General features: G+C 42.1%; 1 protein-coding gene across 3 annotated transcripts in view; it reads left to right on the top strand.

Moving 5' to 3' along the window:
• KHDRBS3 (KH RNA binding domain containing, signal transduction associated 3) overlaps positions 1–26,768 on the top strand; it is a 165,235-nt gene that overhangs the window by 56,553 nt on the left and 81,914 nt on the right. For all 3 annotated transcript variants that reach the window (XR_014297996.1, XM_082674876.1, XM_082674875.1), the window contains exons 3-4: positions 16,684–16,800; positions 23,142–23,288. Coding sequence is in view for 2 of the 3 variants with exons in the window: in XM_082674876.1 (XP_082531002.1) it covers positions 16,684–16,800; positions 23,142–23,288 (264 nt within the window). In the remaining variant the exon portion in view is untranslated. The remainder of the gene's footprint in view (positions 1–16,683; positions 16,801–23,141; positions 23,289–26,768) is intronic.

Genomic DNA, 26,768 nt, shown 5'->3' with positions numbered 1-26,768 from the left:
ATTCCCTTCTTCCAAGTCTTGACTCCCTTGTAGAACCTCCTTGCTTTTGAGCATTCTGCAGAGGCTTTAGATGTTTGCTTTTTGTATTTTGTTCAGCGTTTGAGAATTTTTAGTTGTTTACCTAGAGACAGTCAGCCTGTTAGGAACTTACTCAGCCATACTTACAAAACTGAAGATATATTAATACATTTTAGTAAACAGAAAACTGTTGTGAGCATTTTATAGACACACTCATGACTAAACACAGCATGGATTATGGAAACTTTTATAAATTGATTCACCAGGCTTGATGTGCTCAATATGCAGTTAGGTAGAAAGATGCACAGACACCATCCCCAACTTTAAAGAGTTCATAGTCTGGTAGATAATTAATCTGAAGTTAATACTCTGTTGTGTATGAGTTAAGTATGTGAAATAAAACCTCAAATGTTGTTTTTCAGTGTCAGCTTTGATGAGAGTAGGGGAAGACGAATTATAATTTCTGTGTCTCACAGAGAGCAGAGTCCGTGTCAAGTCCTCCTAATGTCTGAAGTAGGCTGCTTAGAAATCTGCTTTCAGAATGCTGAAAAGGATATTTCTGCTTAGCAAATTGAGCATTTGAGTTTCAAGCCAGCCTTGTGGAAAGGCTAATACAGGACTTGCATCAGTTCTAAGAAAAAGCTTTCATGCTGGTGTCCGTTAATAGTCTGAGATGGAGGAAGCTGGCAGTACTTGCCCCTCTGGAATAGCAATGGGCAGAGGCAGCTTGGTGTGGAATTGAGGCTATTGTACACTTTCAGCTTCTGGGGCAAGAAAGAAGCACTGTTTGTGAAACTCCAACTAATAAAATGATTTCCATTAATTGAGTAATTTCTCTCAATGAACCATTTCAGCACTCTTTCAATGGTAAAACACCGAACATGAGTCTTTAAGTATTCAAACCCAAAATATATTTGCTCTCTTGAGCATATGTGCGAGCTTGCAAAGTGTGAAACGCAAATAAACACTGTTTCATGATTTTTTTTTTTAACGACTTTAAGCTATAGAAATTGTCCTCCAAAGTTTCCCCGTGGGTAAACCCTAACCCTTGGTTCTGGGCAGTGACTCGATGTAACAGAGTTAATCTAAGTGCCAAATCAACATTGGCACACGGCACCCTGTCTGTGAGGACCTTAAATGCCTTGCGGTTTAGATTTTACGTTGATTTTTTTCTTTAATTCACTGTTTCCTTCATCATTGATCCCATCTATCCATTCATATACTAACATTTATTAAGGGCCTTCTCTGAGCCAGGAATTGTGCCTGGAAAACAAAACTGATTAAGACATGTCCTTTTGTCACAAGAAGCTCTCCGTTTTGTGGGGAATACAGATGAATAACTTAATTTAGTATAATACAGTGTGAGGCGTTCAATGTTGGGGTGCTCTAGAAAGACAGAGGATCATGCTGACAGTGTCAGAGAAGTCTTCCCTAAGGCTCTGAAGGAGCTGGCTGGGTAGGGGTCAGAAGTAAGACAGGGTGAGATGGAGGGATGGCCACGACAGGGGGATACAGGGCAGAGGGCATTTGAGAAACTACCAGCCGTTGTACTTGGCTAAGCAGGTTAATTTCAATAAGATGTGCAGGTTTTTATTGAGGATTTATAAATAAAGTGATAAGGGAGCAGTGAATGGAGGCTGATCCCTCATCACTTTACTTATATAAGGTAGGGTGGGCCAAGGGGGGGCTGTGAAGTTAGAACAGGAAGTGACCTTTGAGCTGCTTTGGAGTATGAGGTGGGTTTCTCCAGGTGTTTAATTATTGGAAACTATTTCAGGAAATGGAATGCCACATGTAAAGTCATGCTAGGGTAAAAGAAGGCTTATGCACCATTTTAAAAAGTCAGTTGTCATAGGAAATTGAATTATATCTGTATATATCATTATGCATACATGCTCTACTGCTATGGTAAGATTGTCTTTATTATACTGTTAAATAAAAGAAAGAAAAGCAACATGTAGGACAGATAAAACCCTAGTTGAACATTTATTTTAAGAAAAACTAACTTGAATCTTACTAGCAGTTATTTTCTGGAGGGTAAGGATCATGTGCTCTTTTCTACTTTACATGTTTCTGTACTTTAATGTTTTAATAATAACTTGGTGTCACTTTTATAATTAGTATAAAAAAAAAAAAAGATTCCCATTTTGGGGGAAAAGAAGTGCCCGAGATTGTTAACTTAGGAGATACCTGTGTACTATGATTATGGTTTTTAAGATTTAGTGTACTGAGTTAGATTCTACCGGTTTAAATTAGATGTATTAATTTTCATACTTTGGTAATTGTTGTCTAATCTCTCAGCATTCTAATGCTTACATATTATTTTCAGTAACTTTATATTAGGCAATATGGGTTCTTACATTAAATATTTTCCTATTATGTGCATATTTTAAATTTGATATATTTGCTGTCTCACAGAAGTTCTTTGGTTAAGAGTCTTTGAGAGAGAAGAACGAAGTATTTATAAAACATGTTTCCTCTGGAGTTTGAATTAAAGCTCGAGAAGCTTTCTTTTTAAAGCTGGCTTGCATTTTTCCCCTGTAGTGAATTGCAGACAGTTAAAAACCCACGAATTTACTACTGGGCGGAAGGAAGCCTATTCCATAGAAATCATCATGGCTATCAGAATTTTCCTAGAATGGTAAATATTTGACAGTCACATCGGTATGTTAAAAGTGGCCTTTTCTGTGACTCCTAATTAATTTTTGGAGGCAAATAATGTTTTTTCAAGAGGATTCATGTGAAAATCCTTTTTATTTTTGGTGTCCAGTTGATACTTTACCTGTAGAAATAAAATGATAATGCACTTGTTTGTTAGTCCTTACGTGCCATTACCGAAATCCACAATGCTGTCTAGGGGGGATTTTGAAACTTGTTGGTGTCGAGGAAGCCTGATAATAAAAATCATCACTTAAAGACACATGTGTTTATGACAAGTCCTGGTCAGTGTCCCTCCTGGTATCCATTACATCTTGGACCCTCTGGGGAAGCAGAAAGGCCACTCTGGAACACGGAGCCTTAGGAAGATGTCTTGGCCCGCAGTCCGTTGCTTCACTGAGCGCAAGTCCCCTTCCAGGCCAGCCCTCTGCCACCTTGACAACCCGTGTCTTACAGTGGGAGCGGGAGGAAAGCGCAGCTGTAAGTAGAGATGAGCCTCTTCGAGGCTACTTTCGTTCTTTTCTCAGAGGTCTTCTCTGGACCCGTGAGGGCTTGCGATACACGCCCCTATGTCATGAGAATTAGAAAGTTAAGTTGGTGTTTGTGAATATGATAGCTTTCAAAAAACACTGTGAAGGAATTTCAAATCTTATGCTGTGACTTTTCCCTTCTTCTCTTTTAAAATGCTTGATTATTGACCCAGAAAGCAGCCCTTGAACTTAAGGTTGTTAAGTGGACTTCAGAAACAGCAATGCATATATTAGGGGGCTTGTGACAGAATTTACTCACGTTTTTTTTGGAGGGGGTGTTATTGTTATTACTATTTTATTGAGCCAAATGAAAATTTGGTTATCTATAGGTCCCCCAAAACCTCATTACATTTAAAAGAGTAGAAATGCTACCACTATATGTGCTTTGGTCACAATGCAGTGCATTTAGAAATTAAAGTCCGTGATGAATATTGTTCTGTGTAAATCTTTTGTTGCATCACTGCTTATTTTTGAGAGGTGATGGAGGATCGGTCTCTTAAGTGTGTTGCTGAGCCAAAAGGTAAAACAACTTTAGTGCTTAGCGATATGTTACTGGCTTAGATGTGTTCAATGTTATTGGACGGCTTATTTTGGCTCTGGGCCCCATGAAGACCTCCCAGTTGGATCACCTGAAAATTGCACAGCTGTACTGTTGGACACAGGAAATTTGAACAAAGCTTAACCCCTCTCTTCTAGGATTCCACCCACCTCACCTCCACCCCCCACCCCCGCAGTGGAGTAAAATGGCAGAAATTCATTAAATGGCCCAAACTGTGAACTTTTATCAAAACAAGTAATTGACACACAATTACATGAAACAGAGGGCACAGTATATACATTGATACTGAGACACTTACAGAGGGGAAAGCAGTCAGGTTTAGAAGTCAGCCCCTCTTTGTTATGCCTACTAGCTCTGCCATTTACTAGCTTTCTGACACCAGATGTGTCACATCTTCCTTTCCCTCCCTCCCTCCCTCCCTTCCTTTCTCTCTCTCTCTTTCTTTCTTTCTTTCTCTCTTTCTTTCTTTCTTTCTTTCTTTCTTTCTTTCTTTCTTTCTTTCTTTCTTTCTTTCTTTCTCTCTCTCTCTCTCTCTCTCTCTCTCTCTCTCTCTCTCCCCCCCTCCCCCCCCATCTCATCAGGCTAAACACTTACTGGACCACCTCCACTTGGATATCCTGCAGACTTCTTATCTTTGATGTGCCCATAAGTGAACTTCATACCTCTTCTTGGCAAACCTGGACCTTTCCCTGTGCTCCTATTTTAGTGAATGACAGACAGCCCCTGTATCTAAGAGCCCATGCCTAAAACTAGCATATCATTTTTGTCTACTAATTTCTCCTTCATTTACCTCTCCCCCTCCATTCTTGAAGTACAATGACATATACACTTTATTACTTCTACTTTTAAAGTAATTCACATCTATTTCTATCTCTGCATTCCACTGCCACTCCTTACTTTAGACCACTGTCATCCATCACCCGGTCTTTTGTAATAGCCTCTTATCCAGTTTCAAATCCTCCATCCCATTCTCCACACTTGAAGCCAGACTATTGCAGTCTGGGATTTTTCTGGATTAACAGTTTCAAACTTAAGTATATATGGGCTACATTGCTTGTTTTATTTGTTTTGCTGTCCACCCAGTCCCCCACCCCTGCCCAAAGAACATAATCCAGCTTTGAGCATATAGAGATTAAAAAGTACATAAAGTAGATGATTTCAGATGGTGTGTCACTGTGTGTGTGATTTTGCCCATGTCATCTCCTGAAGAAGTTACTTGTGTACTTTACTTGATTGATTTTCAGGGTTGCTGATGTCTAAATAAGTAGGGTTGTTTACCATTTGAAAGTAGATAACTGTGTTAAAATTACAGTCAGTGGAGCAATACCAAAGAATCTCAACCACTACCAATAATGCTTAGTGATTTCTGGTTGGCAAATTAATAAATTTAAATAATATTTATATAGCTCTAATATGTTGCAATAATTTCTGCAGCAAAGAAAATCAATAAAAACTATGTTGACTAATGCCATTTGGTTTGGGGCAAAATAAACTTTAGTTTCACAAGTATGTATTGAGAAATCATTATGCAGGAAGGATGATGAATAAAATACGGGTCCTAATTACTCTACAGGGATTTATAGTCTAACAGGAGAACCACAGTAAATTTTACTAAATAATATAGGGTAAAGACTGAACTAACATAAGAGAAATAGATGGACACTGCAAGATTTTAAAAGAGTGAGGAAGAGTTATTTCTGGAGAAAGAATTGCAGGTGGAATTAAATGTAGTCCTTAAGTATAAATTCAGGATGTTAACAAGCAGAGATCAGGGGGAAAGACAGAGTAACTCTTGGGCCAGAATGATTTAATTATGGGGAATGGTAGTTTGTAGCATTTGTTGGAATGGTGATGACTAGCGTGGAAAGCCTTCAAGTGCTGTACTTGCGCATTAGATTTTTATATGGCCTAGGGAGCCCTGAAAGATTTATGACAGGTACAAATAAACAAGTAGAATATATAGTAGGAAATATTCTGCATTATAAAAGATCTTACTTTTTTTTTTTTTTTGAGTCCTCAACATTTAGGAATGATTGATTTAAACACAAGTTGGAATGACTTTTATTCCCTAGAAATTCAAGTTCTCATGTAAAAGTGATTGTTATTGTTAGAGGTGATTATCAGAATCGTGAAAATTATTGTCAGTAATCCAAAGCCTGACTCAGTTACTAACGATCCTAAGAAACAAGTGTTCTGTTACCAAAGAGGCTGCTCCATTTCATATGAATGCCACGCTCCCAAGCTTGTTGTTAGGTTTACTACTGTTTGGAGTCTTGCATTTATGACATTGGCTTAATTCAAATGAGATCAGTATTCTGAATACCAACTAAGCGGTGGATTTATTTAATTAATCATTGTGTGAGTGGTTAAATTATTGGAACCTAAAATGGCTCGTAAAGCTAGTGAAAGTAGTGATCTGGTCTTTTCCTTTCAAGAGAAGAAGATAGGTAAAACAAACCTCGTTTATTTTCTTTTCATTCTTGCCGTTGGGCAGGAATTAGGTGAATGTGGAGGTGATGAACCAAGTGTGTTTCCTGACAGTTTAATTCTTCCTCTCCAGTAAGGTCTAGAAAGAGAATATGGGGTGACGTTTTCCAAAGAGGGATGTGATGTCCAACCTTACATTTGGGTGCTAGAAGAACATGCTAGAACTTCTATTTTAATGTATGTATGTAGCGTATGGTTTCTGCATCTCAGGCCCTGTTCTAAGGGCCTTACATGTATTAACTTTTCACGTGTTAATCTTTACAGTTTTAGGAGGAAGGAATGATTATCTCCTGTTCACTTATGAAAAACTAAAAAACAGAGACGTTAAGTAACTTGCTAAATGTTATTACACAGTAACAGGCATTTGAACCCCAGAAATCTGGCTCCAGAGCCCATGCTCCTGTTCAAGAGATTAAGCTTTATTAATATTTATTACACAGGTTAACACTAGTCCTATTACCTGGCACATGTGAGTCCAGGACAATTGTGTGCACAGTGAGACAGGATGCTGGAGTAGAAGAGGGGATTCTCCGAGGCAGAAGCTCCCAGGTTTTCATCGCTCACTTGCTTTCAGTAATTGGGGCAGATAGCTGTGTATGTGCCTGCATATGGATTCTTGGATTGCATCTACTAGTTTTAGTTCACTTACCTTTTTCAGTGGACAAAGATTGTTGCAAGAGAGACTGCGACTTCAGGGCCACTGTAGATGCAGTCGAAATGAGCAGGAAAACGGCAGAGCCGCTCCGTCCCCGTGCCCAGCGCAGGCTCGGCACCGGGACAGGGGGAGAGCAGCTCCCGTCCAGATGGGCGTAAGAAGAACAGTCTTTTCAAATTGGTACTGTTTTTTTACATCCAGTATCGTTAATGATGCATCTCTTGACCTAAGTAAGGATCGAAATATTATTACCCAATGGTAGATCAGGTGTAGCATTTTAAAATAAATGTATACATACATATATATGCACACACACTCACATCCATTTTATGTGCATATAAACTGTAGTGCAGGGGCCAGGGATCCTTCTTGGCTGCCTAACTTAAGATTTGGAACACTGGGCGTGATAGTCTGTGGGGAACACTTAGTCTCCATGGACTGCACCGGTGGACCTGCTTCCTTTCACCACCTTCCTTTCTCACAATTTATTAGCTCTTCATTAAACTTGAGACATATACTGTATGCAAACAAAGGTTTTTTTATTTCTTTATATCCTCTCGTTTCTCACATCCTACTTCAGACCTACCTCTACAGAAATGAATTACATTGTTTATGTATTACAGTACCTCCTTATTTTAGTCTTTGTCAGATGCCTTTTTAATCATTTTTAATAAACACGTAGATTTTATACAACGCTCAATTACAAGATGTTGGACAGTTAGGACCATGTACCCAAAATACGCCTCCCTCCATCTGTGCCTGTGTGGTATACTTTAGGGTTCGTTTTAATTAAATCTTGGATAGCGATTGGTACATTTTGGACGTTGATTTTGGTTGGTAGTCATCAGTCACTCGCAGCGCATGAAATGCTGCTTCCTGTTGGGAGCTAGTGCGGCTCTCGTCTGTGGCCGAGGCACACGGCGGGTGACTCAGGGTCCCTGCCTTCAGAGAGTGCCACCTCCATCCCCTCTTAAGGGAGGGAAGGCAGGCAGGTGATTGCTAGGCCTAGAAAAGACCGTGATGTTTGAGACTCTTAAAACTTTTTGATAAATGACTGCTTCATCGTTTTTTGTCTGGGGCAGTGCGCCCCCCAGTGGCCACTCCCTGCGTTCATGACCTGTATCGCGCGTGCCCTTCCCTTGAGTCTGTCCTGACCCTGCAGCTCCCTTTAACTGACAAGATATGAACTTCCAGGCTGGAGCTTTAAGGGAGCCTGACAGCTTCTGCTTTTCTGACCTTGGAAGACATATACCATGCCAAGGTCCTATCACCCCGAGGCCACCATGGGAGGTGGAAGCTTGGGATACCCAGGTGGAGGAGAATCAAACCAATAAGAACTGAGGTCCCCATCTGACAGCCACCACCAACTTAAGAGACATGGGAATAAGCCGTCTTGGAAGTGGGTCCTCCAGCTGCAGTTGGTCTGGCTGTTGCCACATAGAACTCCCCCCAGGGCTCAGATTGCTGAACTGTGAGCAAATAAATAAAACGGTGGTTGTTCAAGGCCATTACATTTTGGGTTAGTTTGTTATGCAACAGTACATGCCCAAGATGTCATTAAAGCATAACCTAGTCCCTCATTTTCTAATTACCAAGGCAGATGCCGCTGTGTGTATGTCGGCTGGACCGGGGTTTTAGGGTCAGGTGGGGAGGACGCTGAGGGGGAGAAGGGACTGTAATGGACCAAAGGAAGCTGCTTTTAGCGCATATGAGATTTATCCCAGACTGTTCTGTCGATGAAATAGTGAAGTACATTTAAGAAAAACAACTAATGTACCAGGAGCGTTAAGTAGTTCATGTTATAGTCAGGAAAGATACCGTAGCGCTTTTGAGCATTTTTGCCATAGTGAACAGGAGGGACTCTACCACTGAGAAGACCTTTATGTTTTGAAATTCCTTTCCTTTTGTGCCAAAGAGTGTTTTGACTTTATGTTACTGCTGATACAGTTGTGGCCTTTTTAAAGTAAAGCAACGATAGGCAGAAGACTAGGTTCCTGGACCCAGAATTTATTAACCTGTTCTTTTGCTTTTGTTGATCCAGTACAAGTTTTCTTTTTCTGAGTATTACTGTGTGTATTAAGACTGATGACTGGGGTTAAGATGTGAAGATTCCACAGTTGAGTAAAACACATTTTCTCTTGTCCAAGGAGTACAACCTGAAAGGAAATGTTTTAAACTGTAGTTTGGTAAGTGGGAGAAAAGAAGGCAGGAGGAGAGGGAGTGCGGGGGGGCTAAGAGGGTCGAGGTGCCTGGAGGAGCCGCCCAGGCTTGCCAGACTCTGCTGAGCCCGGGAAGGGCTGGCTGTGTTGCGTTTGTCCTTTACAAAGAAAAACTGAAACCCCCTTAGACCCCAGATTAAGTCCAAGCTCTTACCCTGGATGTATGACTCTGCCCCTTCCTTCCCCACCCTGGCTGCTCTGCTCCATCAGGCTGGCCATCTTCTTATTTTAGAGAAGGTCCGTAGTGCCTGAGGGCTTTTGCACTTGCTACTCACAGTGCAGGAAAGTCTCTGTTTCCAGATCCTTGCATAGGTTGCAGCTGAGCTGACCATCACAGGCCAGCCTGGTCTGACGTTGCCCAGCCCTCCATGACTACCCACGCTCTCAGTAGTTGGCTTCTGCCCACCTCCATAGACGCTTAGCAGTAATTAACAGACGTTGTGTCTGCGCTTCTGTTTTTCTTGTTTGTCATCTGGCTCTTCTGTGAGCAGATGGGGCTCAGTACGGACGCGGCCATTGCTTGTTTCGGTTCTTCACCCAGCACCTAGAACGTGTCTGCATTTCACCAGTGTTGTAGCGAGAATAACACTTCCTGAGGGCTGGACACTGATGTCAGTACCTGTGTTGTTGATTTTATGAATATTTTAAGAAACAAAGCAAAGTGGGTTTTGTTGCCCTTCCTCCTGCAGATTAGGAGGGGAGATGTAGGGGATGTGGCTCTGAGCAGATTTCAGTAGAGGCTGTTTTCCTCTCCCCCACTAGCCAAGGCAAGTGGTCTCAGGATTCTTCCCTGATCTTGCCTGTGAGCACTTGGGGGTTGGGGGTGGGGGTGGGGGTGGGGGTGAGTTCCTGCAGGAAAAACCTTTGAGAAGGTATCAAGTTTCTTAATTCTGGGCTTTTGGTCTTCTCTGCTCTCATGCTCGTCCCCCGTCCAGAGAAGCAGGTGCTTGAGTCTTATCTCTCCCCGCAGGTGTCTGTACTCTCTCCAGCCGTGTGGTTAGTGTTTGCCTTGGCACTTCAGCATTAGTTTGTATTCTGTTCCGTTTTCTTCCTGTTTTAAGGGTGAGAGTGACGTTCTTTACAAGCTCTACATCTGAGCTGAAATGGGTACTTCTTGGAACACGGTAATTTTGAGAAGCTGCAATGAGTCCAGAATGGCTAAAGTGAAAAGCAGGAGAGTGGTGAGGCTGGGAAGGTGAGCAAGGGCGGTGCTGGAGAGGGCCTTGCACGGCAGTTCCGGGGCATGAGGACTCCTCGAAGGGGAGTCGGACAGTCCCGTTTGCAACAGAGATGTAACAAGGTCCCCTTTGGGTTAAGACCTCTCTGCTGATCCAGGGAGATAGAAGTGGATGCAGAGATGGAATTCTGCAGTGGGCAAGGTGAGGGATGGTGATGGCGGGACTAGTGGTTGTGGTGAGGCTACAGGAAAATGGGCAAGTTTAAGAGAGCTCTAGGAGTTAACATTGTTACGATACAATTCACTGATTCACTGGACATTGACTGAATGCCCTCGCCGCACAGGTGTTGGATCAGTGACTGCAAAAGGCCTCGTCACTGCCCTCATGGAATGAATGTCAGGTTTCTGGCTTGAGTTGCTGCATGGACGGTAGTGCCATTTGCTGGGAAGAATAACGTATCTGCTGCTGCTACGTTGGCAGAGATTACAAGTTCAGTTTTAGTGTTGAGTAAGAGGTCGATAAAGCATCCCTTTGTTAGACTAATCCACTTTTTGGTGAGCACCCAATTAAGGGAAACGCTTTAATGGAGACAGTGACATGTCCTTGATTGAAGCTTAGTTGTTTATGAAATGACAGCTTAACTTTAATTGTCCCCATGGAACAGCGTCATGTCACAAATGTAGTTTAGATCAATTAAAGCGAGTTCTTCCTTGATCTTTACTGGGGAAGAACATCATTATTGGATCTTGTCCGTTATGTGGTAAAGCTCAAATATACTGTATATTGGTTTACCATCTTCATAATCATTTGAAAAGTTTCCTATTTACAGTTGTAACACTTGTAATACGATAGTATTTGTATATAGTATAATATGATAGTATTTGTCATATAATAATTGGCATCTGGAGAAAAATCTTTGGTCTTGGAAATAACACTTTTACCTGCGATTCAAATCTGCACACAAATGAAATCATTAGTAAAAATGAAGGCTGAAATGTATTAGGTTCTTACTGTCTGTCTTGCCAATACACTCGTCAAATAGAAAACAAATCCTGGCTTAAGGAAGGACAGACTTTGTATTTGGAAGGGTTTCTGGAAGATCAGGGGAAGGGGCTGCTCTTGTGATAGGGAGAGCTCTGAGCCTGAGGCCTGTCGGTGTCTCAGAGGTCAGACCACAGAGAGAGAGAGTGGACGAGGCCGGGAAGGTGCAGGGACGTGGGTGGAGGACAGGACGGGGGGCGGGAAGGGACAGGCGGCAGAGAGCGTCTCGCCCAAGGCTGGTCCCTGGGAGCAGAGGGCCTGTCGCAGAGGCCTGTGCCAGCCCAGGTTGCCTGTGTGAGGAAAGGACAGAAGCTTAACTGGAGTTCGATCACGTCAGGTTAAGGGACATTCTCTGACTGATCAGTGGAGACAAAAAGAACAGCTAATCTTTTATGGCGCAAAGAAAGGAGGGTCTGTGTCCAGCCTAGAGAAGCAAGGGGGTCGCCCGCGTCTGGGGAAGAGTAGTTCTCTGCAGTGAGCCGTTCCCAGGAGTGCAGAGAGTGCGTGGGCTCAGGTGGCTTTCAGCAGGTCCCAGCCCTCAGCGCTGGATGCGCTACCTCTTCGTCTTCATGATGCCCCTTCAGCTTAATGACCCCTGTGAACCTCAGCCATGGTGGACTCGGTGGGGTGAGGACACTGCTGGGGTCACACCGCGGGCGAGAGGGAGCCCTCGACGCGCCTCAGAGGTCGGCAGCAGGTGGCCGGACCCTCGGTGGGTCGTAGAACTCGGCAGATCGGAGGGCTGTGCTGCTCAGTTGCTCATTTAAAGTCTGAACCGTGCTCAGCCCGTAGGCCCTGTCGCAGGTGCAGGCCGTCGTGGGCTTCAGGGGTGCGTGTGTGTGGGGGGTATCTTCTAGAACCCCTGGAGGAAGTGAACTTGTGATCTGAGGGAGACAGCAGCAAGGGCTGCGAGCCGAAGAGGCAGAGTAAGCAACAGGTCTGTGGCTCCTCCTTTCAGCCAGCAGGGCTTCTGAACAGGCACGACTGACGTTTTACACAGGCCCCTTCCTCGCTGTGCAGGGCGGCCCCATCCACGCTGATGTGTGACGCTAGGCCTTTGACCACTAATGCAGTGGTGGCCCACAGTCATTGTCATCAGGTACTCTGGCCATCTCCAAACGCCTGCCGGGGAGGCGACGCAGCCTGGGTGGAGACCCCCGTCGGGCAACCAAGCCCATCGCCGTTGTGTGGCTCAGCTGTGCAGACGGTCAGCATCCACATGCCTGGTTCTGCCTCACACCCCGACTCCCAGACAGAGCTCAGCCCCTCGACCCACCTGGGTGGCCTGGGTGCGGCCGTGTTGTTCCAGGTGGTGGCTTCTCGGCAGCCTTGTACACGTACAAGGTGGGCATTGTTCACCCCAATTTATGTATGTTCACAATAGTTAAATTCATCCATTCATTACCTACTGATTTGTCAGCACAGAGAGTGCACAGCCTGCCGGCTGCTCTGCTAGGTGATTTTTGTGCATTTTCGTATTAATTCATACATCAGGCGCCCTCAGTAAGCGGTTGACCCCTGTGTTGTGGATGAGGCGTCTGCAACTCACGAGGGTAACTTGACCAGGGTGATGCAACTAACGCGCAGTGTGTGGTGACAAAGAGGAGAGCAGAAGTGCTTCCGACGGTCAGAATGCGCGTCTGTATACTTCTTGTGAGCAAAAGACTAATAGAAGTTAAATGGAGAAAGAAAACTGCAGATAAAATGCTCTTCCTTCTTATATGGAATCTCGTGGTTTTATGTTTTATCAAGTGACTTTGAGTAAATCATATCATTCTGTGGACTTCAGTTTCCTCAGTATGAAATTAGATGTTTGGACTGGATGTTTTCTAAGGTCTCTTAATTTTTATTAATTGGGAGATATTTAACTGTTACAGACGTGATATAAATATGGTTGTTTGAATACAAATTAATTTTTATGCTATCCTTGAAACCTGCTAAAATGAATATAAATGAATTAAAAAGGCACTGATCTATGAAGGTAAGAACGGGAGTGTGAGACAACAATGGACAAACGGTGTTAGTAAAATTCGGTGCTGCACTGTGTTTACAGTAGCCAGGACACGGAAGCAACCTAAGTGTCCACTGACGGATGGATAAAGAAGATGTGGCTCATACATACAGTGGAATATTATTCAGCCATAAAAGGAAACGAAATTGAGCTATCTGTAGTGAGGTGGATGGACCTAGAGTCTGTCATACAGAGTGAAGTAAGTCAGAAAGAGGAAAACAAATACCGTATGCTAACACATATATATGGAATCTAAAAAACAAACAGAAAAGGTTCTGAAGAACCTAGGGGCAGGACAGGAATAAAGGCACAGATGTAGAGAATGGACTTGAGGACACAGGGAGGGGGAAGGGTAAGCTGGGACAAAGTGAGAGAGTGACATGGACATATATACACTACCAAATGTAAAATAGATAGCTAGTGGGAAGCAGCCGCATAGCACAGGGAGATCAGCTCGGTGCTTTGTGACCACCTAGAGGGGTGGGATAGGGAGGGTGGGAGGGAGACGCAAGAGGGAGGGGATGTGGGGATATATGTATATGTATAGCTGATTCACTTTGTTATGCAGCAGAAACTAACACACCATTGTAAAGCAATTATACTCCAATAAAGATGTTTAAAAAAAAGAAAAAATTTTTTGGTGGCTGCAAAATACATGGATAAATGGTAATGACCTTCTCTGGTAAAGACCAGAGAAAGCAGAATCCTGAGCTTGCAGGGCAAGAGAAAGCCAACCAGAAACATGCCTATTAGTGTGGGAAAACCTCGAGAAGACTCGGGAGTTGTAGCTACCAGTTAGCTGCATGTGAATTTACGGGGTGGAACTGACAAGAGGGAACTTGGTGGAAAGTGTGCATGAAAGTAGTTAGACCCCTGGATCCTCTCCCCAGCTGAGAAAAGCAGGCGTCTGCCCTTCTTAACCTAGCAACAGACGGGAGATTTCCTGAAGAGTTTGAATGAGAGAAACTTTAGGTTCTAAGACCCAGATGGATACGGCTGAGGGCTGCAGTGAGATGCCACACTGAAGATGTGGGAATTATTTCCTTTAAACAGAGGTGTGTGTGCTTCATAATGGGATTCTTCGTATTCTGGCAGCCAGGCTTATATACCTCCTCCTAGGAAGTTGGGTAATTCCTATTCAGGGAAATGCCTAGCACAAGGAAAAAGAAGTACAGATATCGATATTTGAGTAGCTTTGGGTGAAAAAACTGGGCTGCTGTGTTGCAGTGAATCGTTATGTCCAGTTGTCAGATTGCATGTATGAAAGCAGAACATCCAGTTAGCCTGTTTGAGCCTCAATTTAAAATTTTTAGAAACAAATAGCAGAGGATTACCAGTCATGTGAGGAAAGGCCATAGTATAGCAAGAAACAGATTCTCAGAACGTGGAGGGTAAGGGGAATCTGTGGGGAGAAGCAGGCTCTGTGAGCTCCACGGCGTCGGGGAGGGGACAGCCACCGCCTTTGACGCCTCAGGAGGATAAGAATTTGTATGACTTCCAAAGTGCCATAAGGAAGGGACAGATATAAGAAACTGCTGTTAGTAGTGAAACATGTGATAGCAGAAATGAGAGAATCAGTAGAAATGTAGGAAACGTAATTAAATCTCCCAGAAAGTAAGACAGAGGGAGGTGAAGGAGGGAGGAAAAATCAGAGAAACTTAGAGATCCAACTCAGGAGGCCCAATATCCGATAGTAGGATTTCCAGAAAGATAAAGCAGAGAAAACAGGGAACAAGAATGAGGGAGGGTGGGTTGAGACATTGATTCCCCGCCCCCCCCCACCCCTTGTAGTAGTATTTGATATTTTAAACTCTGTAGACCTCACTTCTATATTTTTAAAAGTAATTTACTTAAAATTAAATTTTAAAAAGCAGGGGCTTCCCTGGTGGCGCAGTGGTTGAGAGTCCGCCTGCCGATGCAGCGGACGCAGGTTCGTGCCCTGGTCCAGGAAGATCCCACATGCCGCGGAGCGGCTGGGCCCGTGAGCCATGGCCGCTGAGCCTGCGCGTCCAGAGCCTGTGCTCCGCAACGGGAGAGGCCACAACAGTGAGAGGCCCGCATACCAAAAAAAAAAAAATTTTAAAAAGCAGAAAAAAAAGATGACATGTAAAGGTTAAAAATAGACAATTTAGTTTTTGTTGAAGACCAATAAAATTGAAAGTGGGCGAGGAAAAAATACCATTTTGACTTTTTAAAAGTACATATTTCAGGAAAATTACTTTAATTACCATAGTTAGAGACACGAGGAACGATTTTGTCTTAAAAACAGCAACAGCACAGCAATGGCATGGCTCATGGAAGGTGGCTGATATCACAGCAGCAACCACGTGAGTTTGTGATCAAGAATCCTGCCAAAGAGAACAGTTTCTCTCGTGGTAAATAGGGCTGACTTTCTATTTGGAAGCAAGAAGAATTCATAATTATTGTAAGGCTTTTAGAAGTTGTGTGAAATTCCTATCAATAATTATTTCATTCAGTTGTATGTATTTATTCTCTATTAATGTGCTAAACATTGTTCTAAATGATTTGTTTATGTTGACCCATTTAATCCTCAAAATACCCTGCAAGGGTAGGTCCTATTGCCCTTCATTATTCCCACTTTACAGATGAGGAAACCAAGGCCTAGTGACCCCGAGCCCAGGGTCACTCAGCAAGAAAATGGAAAAGCCAGGTTTTACAACCATGGCAGTCTATCCTCAGAGTCCATAGTACCCTTAATTAATTCACTGCTACTCTGCATGCTGACTAAAGAGTCCTCCGCATCTAGGCTAAATAGATAGATAGATAGATAGATAGATAGACAGGTGGATTTTGTCATAAAGCCTTGGTCAGCCACTGAAGGCGTAGCGCTCATCTAGGCCAGTGCACTCAGTGGTTGATTAACTGAGGCTTAAGTGCTGACCAGGTAGAAGAACCCAGACACTCCATGGTGACCAGTTTAGTGCACATTACAGGACACTTGGTGTCGTTTTTCCTCACCAACAGTCTAGTTCCAGCACTGTTCGTGGTTAATGTTGAATGTGTGCTGAAATTGTCAGGATGGCAACTAAGGAATTCTGGGAATTAACTTCATTTATTGGTACAATTTGTAAAATACAGCCATCACTGAAGTGATTTGGTAGAAAGAAATACATCCTTTGTTTGTTTTAGCCCTGTTTTATGTGGTTTGTGGGAAACATTATAGGGTGATGCATGTGGCAGTAACTTAAATACTTGTCGTTAGTCAATGACGTGTAGCATACTGACTGCAGTGTTCACTAAAATTCAAGGAATAAATTATTTTCCTCAGATATGCATGTTACAAATTTGTCCTTTTGTTTCTCCTAGTTCAACTTTGTGGGAAAACTTTTGGGGCCACGTGGCAATTCTCTGAAGCGCTTGCAAGAAGAAACCTTGACAAAAATGTCCATCCTTGGAAAAGGCTCCATGAGAGACAAGGCAAAGGTAATACTTATTATAAACAATGGCTACTTTTTTAGTCAAGTTATATAATGTACTTTTAGATCATCCATGGTATGAGTACATATGATATAAAAGCTAACTAGGACCTCAAATGAAATTATGTGAAAATGCTATATATAGTGATATATTTGTGATACTATTTAGAAAATTGGGTCACTCTGGCCAGTTTCGGAATATGTAGTACCTTAAACCAAATCTGTAACTATTATTTTTATTTATAGAGTGAAATTGTAGCACCTGTGCTTTTGATTCTAGAAGCAATACCTTCTAGAAAGTACAGTGGTATTGAAATTATCATGAAGAGAAATGAAAGTTATCTATAGTCTCACCATTACTATTTGCATTTTAGATTAGTTCTTTCAGGTCTTTTTTTCTATGCCTGTGTTTCATATTGTTGACTTTATAAGGTATATGCTTTTATTTGCCCTTTTTGCCTTTCTTTTGATATCCTATGCATTTTACCAAGTTAAAATTGATTGTAAATGTTTTAATAATTACTTCCTGTTCTAACACATAGTTGTTCTTCGTGCATGTATTCACATAACTGCCTCCTCTTCTAAATAAGCTAAAATTACTGAGTTATTTTTATTGATCACTTTCTTAAATATACCAATTCTGAAAGAAATTTTCACATTTCATAATGTGCTGTCGCTTATGTAGTTCTATTATTACTTTGTTGTTCTCTCATTATTAAAAAGATTTATACTACAGAGAACAAAATCCACATTGAGTGATCACTTTCCATGAAATGATTGTGTTAGAAAAAAAGTTATTTAGACAAAATCCAGCCTCCTCACAAAAAAGTCCATTTAACAGTAGCTTTTATAATTAAAAAAAAAAGCCACCATTTGTTTATTGAGCAGCCACTGTGAGTCAGGTACTCTGTGAGACATTTTACGTGCATTACTCCATGTTACCCTTGGAAAAATGGTGACAGATACATAATAGTTTCCTTATTTTATGGAAGAAAAGTGAGATTCAGAGAAACTAAATATATTATTGGATTAATCAGGGAAGTTCATTATATTATTTGATTAAAACATGGCTATATGTCAGACTCATATGGGATGCTGTTTAAAAATATAGAGTCCCGGACTTCCCTGGTGGTCCAGTGGTTAAGATTCTGCACTTCCACTGCAGGGGGCATGGGTTCAGTCCCTGGTCGGGGAACTAAGATCCTCCATGCTGCGCAGCGTGGCCAAAATTATGTGTGTGTGTGTGTGTGTGTGTGTGTGTGTGTATAGAGAGAGAGAGAGAGAGAGTCCCATGCACCAACCTGTTTAGGGTGAAACCTCAAAATGAATTTCCAGTAGGTGTTTAAAAGATTCTAATGCATGGCCAGGTTAGGTTGACTGCTCACTAAACATCACTGTCTCCAATGATGTTACTCTGGTTCCCTGACTCATCTATTCTGGCAGTAGGAGCAAGTGGAACTGTATATTGGTCAGTTGGTCAGAAATTATGTGTATCTTGTTGGAAAGCATCCCATCCTTGCTGATATCTTAATTAAGTTTTCAGGAAGGCCATCTGGTAATGAGGTCCATGATATGACCAGTGAAGCCCATAGACTTTGTGCTGCTCTTGTTTGTTATTAAGGGAGTTCCTTGGTGAGAAGCAACATTTTGTGCTCTGGCGGCAGTGATCAGGGCCCCCAAAGATCCTTTTACAGGTAGAAGGGAAGCAGGGAAGGCAAGTCTTTAGCCAGATTATATGTCCAAAACTAGCAAGTGCCTGGCTGTGCGTTTAATGAAAGGGATGCTAAATAGCATAGCAGGGCTGGGTGGTCCTCCCAGGCCATATTGCCATTTTAAGGGCTGGTGGTGGTTCTCTGCTGCTGGCATATTAGACAGTCAGCAGTGGCAGTAGCCTGGAATCCTTTTTGAGGGGAATCCGTGTTGTGGAGTAATGCATAACCGCTCTCCCTGTGAGGGTGGGATGAACTGGGAGATTGGGATTGACATATACACGCTACTACATATAAAATAGGTAACTAATGAGAACCTACTGTATAGCACAGGGAACTCTACTCAGTGCTCTGTGGTGACCTAAATGGGAAGGAAACCTAAAAAAGAGTGGATATATGTATACGTATAACTGATTCACTTTGCTGTACAGCAGAAACTAACACAACATTGTGAAGCAACTGTACCCCAATAAAAATTAAAACAAACAAACAAAAACAAGACCTCTTTCCCTGTCACCATAGGTACTTTGTTCACGAGTCCTTTGAGTAGCATTGAGGTGGCTGGGGAATGAGGTGCTTTGACGTCTGCTGCAGTGGGTCCCCGTGGCTGCCTGGTCACCGAGTGCATGCTCTGCCTCACGTGGGGCTCCCTGTTCTTACACACTTGGGCCTCTTCCCAGACCACTTATCACCCCTTCACTAATCCTCTCATTTCTGTGTCCTTGACCACAGGGGTCAGCAAGTCAACAGGGGGATTCTGCAAGTGGCTGATCATTTACGTTCCATCAAGACACCTAGAAACTGAGGAAGTAGCGTAGTCCATTGGGCCCACGGTCGACGGCCTGGGAGCAGAAGCCCTTCACCTCTCGGCCCCTAAACCCCACTTCCATCGGCGGCCTTCAGTGGGGCAGCAGTTGCTCAGAGCCTAGTCTGTGAATCCTCAAACTGCATGAGTGTTTCTTCATCTCAGTGTGCAGTCATTCTAGTAAAAGGTTCCAGATCCTTACTGGGAAGACTGGGAGGAAGCGTCCAGTGCATACACACCAGGAGACGTTACAGTTACTATACTCACGCAGCCTTCTCCTCTAGATTTAGCTTAGCTCTTTTGTTCTCTGCATCTCTGGGGCAAGCAGGGATCTGATCTTAGGCCAGGAGGTGATAAAGTGTAGCAGTAGTAAAGCATGAGAATTGTCGTCTCCTTTCAAGGAACTACCTTGGCTGTTCGAGACAGGCTTCTGCCAGTGTGGAAGGCTCAGTGGGACTTTAGCGTTCGTATACTCAGAGTTATTTGAATCTTTCCAAATGTTGCCAGTCCAGCTCCCAGATTTTCACTGTCCTCCGGACACCGTCCTAAGCTTCCCATAGCGATGACCAGGCAACGTGCTGGTCGTTAGCACACGCCTGAACTCTGCCTGGTCTGTTGACTCCATCAGCCTGTGGCCATAAGCAGTAGAATCTTCCGGGATGCTTCTGGCTCTGTGGGTCTTGGACTGATAATGCCGCGTGCTGAGTCTGTCATGTCCTTCTTTAAGTTCTTCAGTACAGTAGGAACAGCCCCTTTCACCCCACCCAGCCCACCGTGTCTCCTTCTCGCCCGTCATGCTGTGCCAGGTGGTCCATCAGTTACACCTTCAAAAGCATTTCACTGACAGTAACCACAGGTGATAATTTAAGTAGACAGGTGTCCCATCTGCTGTATCGTAATCAGATCCTCACTGCCTGAACTCTTGAATACTGATTTCAGTTGATCCTTTTTACTAATTTTTAGTCTACAGAAAATTCTCAGTTAACAGTGTTTATTTCTAAAGAGATTTCCATTCCTTAGTACTAAAATTTCATCCTTTTAGATTTTCAGAGTGTTCACCATTTAAATTCTAATGTGAACATAATTCATTTTCTTCTTGTATTTGCTACATTGACGATATTATAGGAGTCATTGCTGACAGGTATCAGGTGGTTACGTAGCATAATAATCAGTATAATGCTGCGGTCTGTGGAGCCTTCAGTTTGTGCCAAACATGCTAGACGTTTTGCCCACCTCATCTATATTATAGGATAATAGAATAATTAATACTGTTGTTATGTAATAATAGTTATCATTACTGTATTTATCATTTGAGTGCTTATTACGTGGTAGGCATAATTCTAAAGACTTCCTGTGTCTTTCGAATTACTCCAATTCCTTTATTACTAATAACTCCTAATGACTGTTATAATCACTCCTTTATTACTACAACAACCCTTTGAGCAGTAGGTACTACACTATTATTATCCATTTTAAAATCACCTCTTCAAGATGGGGATAAAGTAACGTCACCAGTCATTGGATTTGGGGCTTGAAAGCAGCACTTCAAACACAGTCTGTGTTCTTCCCCAAACACTGCATTGCCTCTCGTCATTAACCCAAGAAGTAACCCATTCATAACTGCTCAGTCTATGGAGCTGCGTGACAGCTGTGGTTATGGTAAGAAGGCCTTCCTGTTCCAGCTTAGGTTTGTAATAGCAATGAGAATGTTTGCCTATGAATCAACAATTATAACCTCTCATTAAAAGCATTAGTTTGGTGCCATATTAGAAAAAGATAAGAAATGTTCATTTCAGTAGTTCATGCTTTCAAAGATGAACTACTGTGCATAGAATCCAGTTTCTAAAACTTCAGCTGTGAAAGGCAGAGTCAGATCAAATGATTGAAAATGTTCCGATTAGAACAAGAATTAGTCCACCGTTGGCATGAAAGTATAGTCCTTTTCTTTTTTTTTTTTAAATTTATTTATTTTTGGCTGCGTTGGGTCTTCATTGCTGCGCGTGGGCTTTCTCTAGTTGTGGCGAGCGGAGTCTACTCCTGTTGCGGTGCGCGGGCTTCTCATTGCGGTGGCTTCCCTTACTGTGGAGCACGGGCTCTAGGCATGCAGGCTTCAGTAGTTGTGGCGCACGGGCTCAGTAGTTGTGGCTTGCGGGCTCTAGAGTGCCGGCTCAGTAGTTGTGGCGCATGGGCTTAGTTGCTCCGCGGCATGTGGGATCTTCCCGGACCAGGGCTCGAACCCGTGTCCCCTGCATTGGCAGGCGGATTCTTAACCACTGCACCACCAGGGAAGCCCCAATAGTCCTTTTCATACTTGACAAATTTTGAAGGAAAGGCGTAGGGTATTATGGTAGCCTATGTTTGCTCCCCCTTCAAAAATATTTTTCTTCTTTTCTTTCAGTTTCTGGCCCACTTTGCATAAATGTGAAGGAAACTAGCATTTACTGAGTGCCTGCCACGTAGAAGGCAGTGTCCTGGGCACTATATATACACTGTCTCCTGGGCCAGGCCTTTACACAAGCTGCCTTTGTAGTCTTCTCAGTGGACCTACATTAATATACATGTGTTAACCCCAAATTGATTTTGCAAACTAAGTGTTGGATTACATATAACCTGTTCAAACTCACACACATACCTGGTGACCACCATGGCTAAAATTCAGGTTTATCTAACTCTAAATCCCCTGCCCTTTTCATGCTCTTTATCTTGATATGTCTTTTCTTTGTAAAAATTCAGATTAGTTAAGTAACAAAAGTTGAAGCCTTAAGGGGTGAAGTCAAGGGCCTGTGTGCCTCCTCATCCTCTTGGCTAATTTTGGAATCAACAGGTGCTGTTGCCAGGAATTCCTGGGTTCTCTCTCTTACGGGGTGGGTTTTGGAGAGGCTAGGAAGGTTTCCTGCCGTTTAGAAATCACTCTAGGTGTAGGTTCCTACTAATCTTAATCTCTCTGTCTGATTTTAATGTTGAGAACAAAGACTATTAAAAGAACCCGATTCTGTAATTGCTACTCTAACAAAGACTTGTTAGAAAAAGATAATGGAGCAAAGTTAGTGGTCTCTTAATGATCTGGGGTTTTTTCCCCCCTGAATTTCATTATATCCACCAAAATTTTTTTAAATGTTTCTCATAATCATATAAAATCCTATAACAAAATTTTTCATTTATTTTATTCATTGTTTTATTCTCAGATATAGTGCCTGGCATGTAGAAATGGTTTTTTGTATGAATGAGCAAATGAACATAGAAATGAATAAATAATATTTACCTATTCATTCAAAAATATTTGTTGAGCATCTACTATCTACCAAGCACTTTTCTAGACAAGGAGCATGCAGCCCCAAACAAGACAATCATGGGTTCTGCTCCATGGTGATCACCTTAAGTGAGAAAAATTAGAAAATGGACGAGCAAAAAGTAAGGCATTTTAGATAGTGGTAAATGCTTTGTGACAGCTCAGGGGCACACAGGGTAGCCAGTGCAGAAGTGAGCTTGGTTGCTTGGCCAGTCTGAGGAACACGAAGCGGTTCTCTGCAGTGCCTGGAGGGGTTGGGCCGGGTAGGCTGCAGAGCGCGTGGCCTTGGGGAGATGGCCGGAGGACTCCTGGGCCAGAGGCAGGACTTGAGACCCCTCCCACAGCAGCAGGAAGCCTTTGGGGTCTCCATAAAGGCCTGGGGACAGCAAGATCAGATTTATGTTTGAAACTTTCTTCCTTAGGTGGTGTTTGCTGTTGGGTGAACCTCTTGTGATAACCACGTGCCAGATAAGCTCGGGTAGTTTTTCTTTTCTTTTTCTTTTCTTACAGTGACACCCTTTTAAACATGATTTTTCTTTTTTCAGGAAGAAGAGTTGAGGAAAAGTGGAGAAGCAAAGTACTTCCACCTCAATGATGATCTCCATGTTCTGATTGAAGTGTTTGCCCCGCCAGCAGAAGCCTATGCCCGGATGGGACATGCTCTGGAGGAAATCAAAAAGTTCCTCATTCCGGTGAGTACAGTTTTTCTTGATAGTTAATTTGTACTTTAAAGTCCTCCCTTTGTTTTAATCCTTGACAGTTGTTATCAGTAATTGTTATTTGCATAGCGCTTTGTCTGTTACAGTGTCCCTGTGAATTACTTGGCATCATTCCTTCTTTACCTGTGAGGCCAGGGATTTTTAAAGAGATTAGGTAATACTGCAAGAAAGTTGAAGAGCACAGTCACTGGTGTGCCTTTGGGGTCTCAGGCCCTGAGCCTTGCTGTGACACTCAGTCACTTCACAAATTCGTTGCTCTCGAGCGCGAGCTCGTTGGTGCGGTCCATGTGCCAAGCGCTGTGCTCGGTGGTGTGTCGCGTGAGTAAGCGCAGCCCCACAGGAGGCTTGTGTGGTTTAGGGGAGAAGCACGTGGTTTCTGTGCAGCGTGAGGAATGCTTGATGGTGTCGGAGCGGCGGGCACAGAGAGGAAGGCACTGTGTGGGTGTTTATGTTTTTGTTAACAGTTGATGGTCTTTTTTAATCCTTTTCAGACACCCTGACATTGCTGAGAATGTGATAATTTGAAGAGAATTTGTCCCTATTTCCATTACAAAAGTTAATTTTGGTCTTTTGTATAATTTGCATGTTCTAGATTTAAAAAACAAAAACTTGAACACATTGGTTCTTCAGACAGTTTATTTTAGAGAAACTGTCACATCTGCCAAACAGCTGTCTGAGATAAGACTGTGTTCAGCGATTCCCAGTGGTGTAGTAGATTGACTTACCTACTGTAGCATGTGTCACGATTATGTTATCTGTGAGGAAGACTGTCACATTTATAGGGAAAGGACGTTTTAAATCATGATTGTCTTGGAAAAGCCAGGGCATAAGACCATATTAAGTATTTTAATTTGGGAGCTTAACAGAGTTTTCATTAGTTCCCTCAAGCCAGTGTGATGATCCTATTATTCATTTAGTTTAAAAACAGAGCTTTTGAGTGCTCTCTATTTGATAGACACATGTGGACTAATAAAAGACATGGCCCCTGCCCTTATGGAGTTTATATAATGGGAGAGACAGGTAAGAATCAGATATTTATATAAATGACTTTAAAATTGTAACTGACAAGACCAAGGAGAGGTTTAATGTCCTTGTGGTCATTCAGTGTGGACGAGGGAGTGCCGGCTTAGCCAAGTAGGACAGACTCTGTTCTCCAAAGGTAGCAGCAGCCGTCCTCCCACCCCATCACTTCTCACTCTTCCACCAAGAGGTAGGCTCGAACTTCTTTCACCTTGAATCTGAGCTGGCCAGAAAACTCTTTGCCTAACCCAAGGTCGCCAAGAATTTCTGCTGTGTTTTCTTCTTAATGTTTTATGGTATTAGCTCTTGCATTGAACTCTATGATCCACTTGAAGTTACTTTTTGTGTATGGTGTTAGATTAGGATCTAAATATATCTTTTTCTATGTAGATATCCAGTTGTCCCAGCACCATATGTTAAAGACAATTCTGTCCCTATTGAATTGCCTTGGCACTATTGTTGAAGATTAACTGAATATAAATGTATGAATTTATTTCAGAATTCTCAGTTCTGTTCCATTGATTTATATACCTGTCCTTATGCCAGTACCATACTCTTAATTACTTCAGCCTTATAGCAAATTTTAAAATCCCGGTTGTGTAAGTTCTGCAACTTTGTTCTTCTTTTTCAAAATTGTTTTGGCTATTCTGGCTCCTTCGCATTTTTATGTATATTTTACATTCAGCTTGTCAATTTCTACCAAAAAAAACAACAAAAAAAACCTTGCTAGGGTTTTGATAGTGCGTTGAACTTATAAGTCAATTTGGGGGTAATTTTCCATCCTAACAATATTGCACCTTCTTGTCCATGAACACGAAATGTCTCTCCATTTTTTTAAGAGATATTAAAATTTTTTCTCAGCAGTGTTTTATAGTTTTCAGGATACCAGGCTTGCATTTCTTTTCTTAAATTTATTTCTAAGTATTATATACTTTTTGATGGTATTGTGAACGGAATTTTTTTTTTTAATTTCATTTTCAGGTGGTTACTTGTGTATAGAAATGCAGTTGATCTTGTTTGTACCTTGTGACTTTGCTGAATGTGTTTATTAGTTTCAGTGTGTGTGTGTTTAATGGAATTATCAGGATTTTCTACATACAGAATCATGTGATCTGTGAATAAAGAAAGCTTTACTTCTTCCTTTCATATCTGATGCCTTTAATTTTTTATTTAATTTTATTTTCTTCCTTATTACACTGACTAGAACTTTCAGTTGAGTAGAAGTGAGGATAGACACCCTTTCCTAGTTTTCAGTCTTTTACCGTGAAGTGTGATGTTAACTGTGGGGTTTCTTTTGCTGCCCTTTATCACGTTGAAGAAGTTCTCTTCTGTGCCTGGTGGTAAGAGGTTTGGGTTTGTTGGTTTGTTTTAGTCACAAATGGGTGTTGGGCTGTGCTAACTGCTCTTCTGTCCATTGAGCCCCTCACGTGGCTTTTCTTCTTCATTCTGTTAATAACGGCGTATTGCATTTGTGATTTCAGATGTCAGGCCAGCTTTGCAGTCCCAGGTGTAACTCTACTTGGTCGTGATATGTAATCCCTTTTATATGTTGCTGGAGACATATAAAAAACCCTAATAGTTTAATGATTATTACATCTATAATCATGAGGGATATTGGCTTGTAGTACAGTATTTTTATAGACGTTTCTGTTAAAGCACACATCTAGCATTTCTGGTGCTCTTTGTTTCTTTATGCGGATAGAGTTGACATATGGTGTTACTTGTTTTCAGCCTGAAGGACTTCCTTTAGTCTTTTTTGTAACATAGGTCTGCTAGCAAAAAAAGTTTTTTCTCGGCATGTCTATTTCACCTATATCCTAAAGTTTAGCTTACAAACGTACCTCTTTTTATTGCGCTTCACTTTATTGTGCTTCAGAGATACTGTGTTTGTTTTGTGTTTGTTTTTTTTAACAAATTGAAGGTTTATGGCAACCCTGTGTCAGGCAAGTCTGTTGGCATCATTTTTCCAATAGCATTTGTTCCCGTTGTGTCTCTGTGTCACATTTTGGTAATTCTCACAATATCTCAAATGTTTTTACTAATTTTATATCTGTTATGGTGATCAGTGATCTTTGATGTTACTACTGTGACTCAACTGAAGGCTCAAATAATGGTTAGCATTTTTTAGCAGTATTTTTTAATTAAGGTAAGTACTTTTTTTTTAAGACATAATGGTATTGCACACTAATAGACTACAGTGTAGTGTTAACCATAACTTTTATATGCACTGGGAAGCTAAAAAATTCGTACGACTGGCTTTATTTCAATATTTGCCTTATTGCGGTGGTCTGGAACCAAATCTGCAATACCTCCGAAGTATACCTGTGTATAATTCTTGGTCGACGGTTTTTTCTTTTATGTGGTAGGAGGCCATTCTTCTATTTTCTGGCCTCTACTATTTTTGATGTGAAGAGTCATTAATTATTTTGTGGT

The sequence above is a fragment of the Grampus griseus genome (genome assembly GCF_964374135.1).
Source record: "Grampus griseus genome assembly, chromosome: 17".
Classification (NCBI taxonomy): Eukaryota; Metazoa; Chordata; class Mammalia; order Artiodactyla; family Delphinidae; genus Grampus; species Grampus griseus.
Note: the sequence above shows the minus strand (reverse complement) of the source record. Positions and strands in the feature narration are given on the sequence as shown.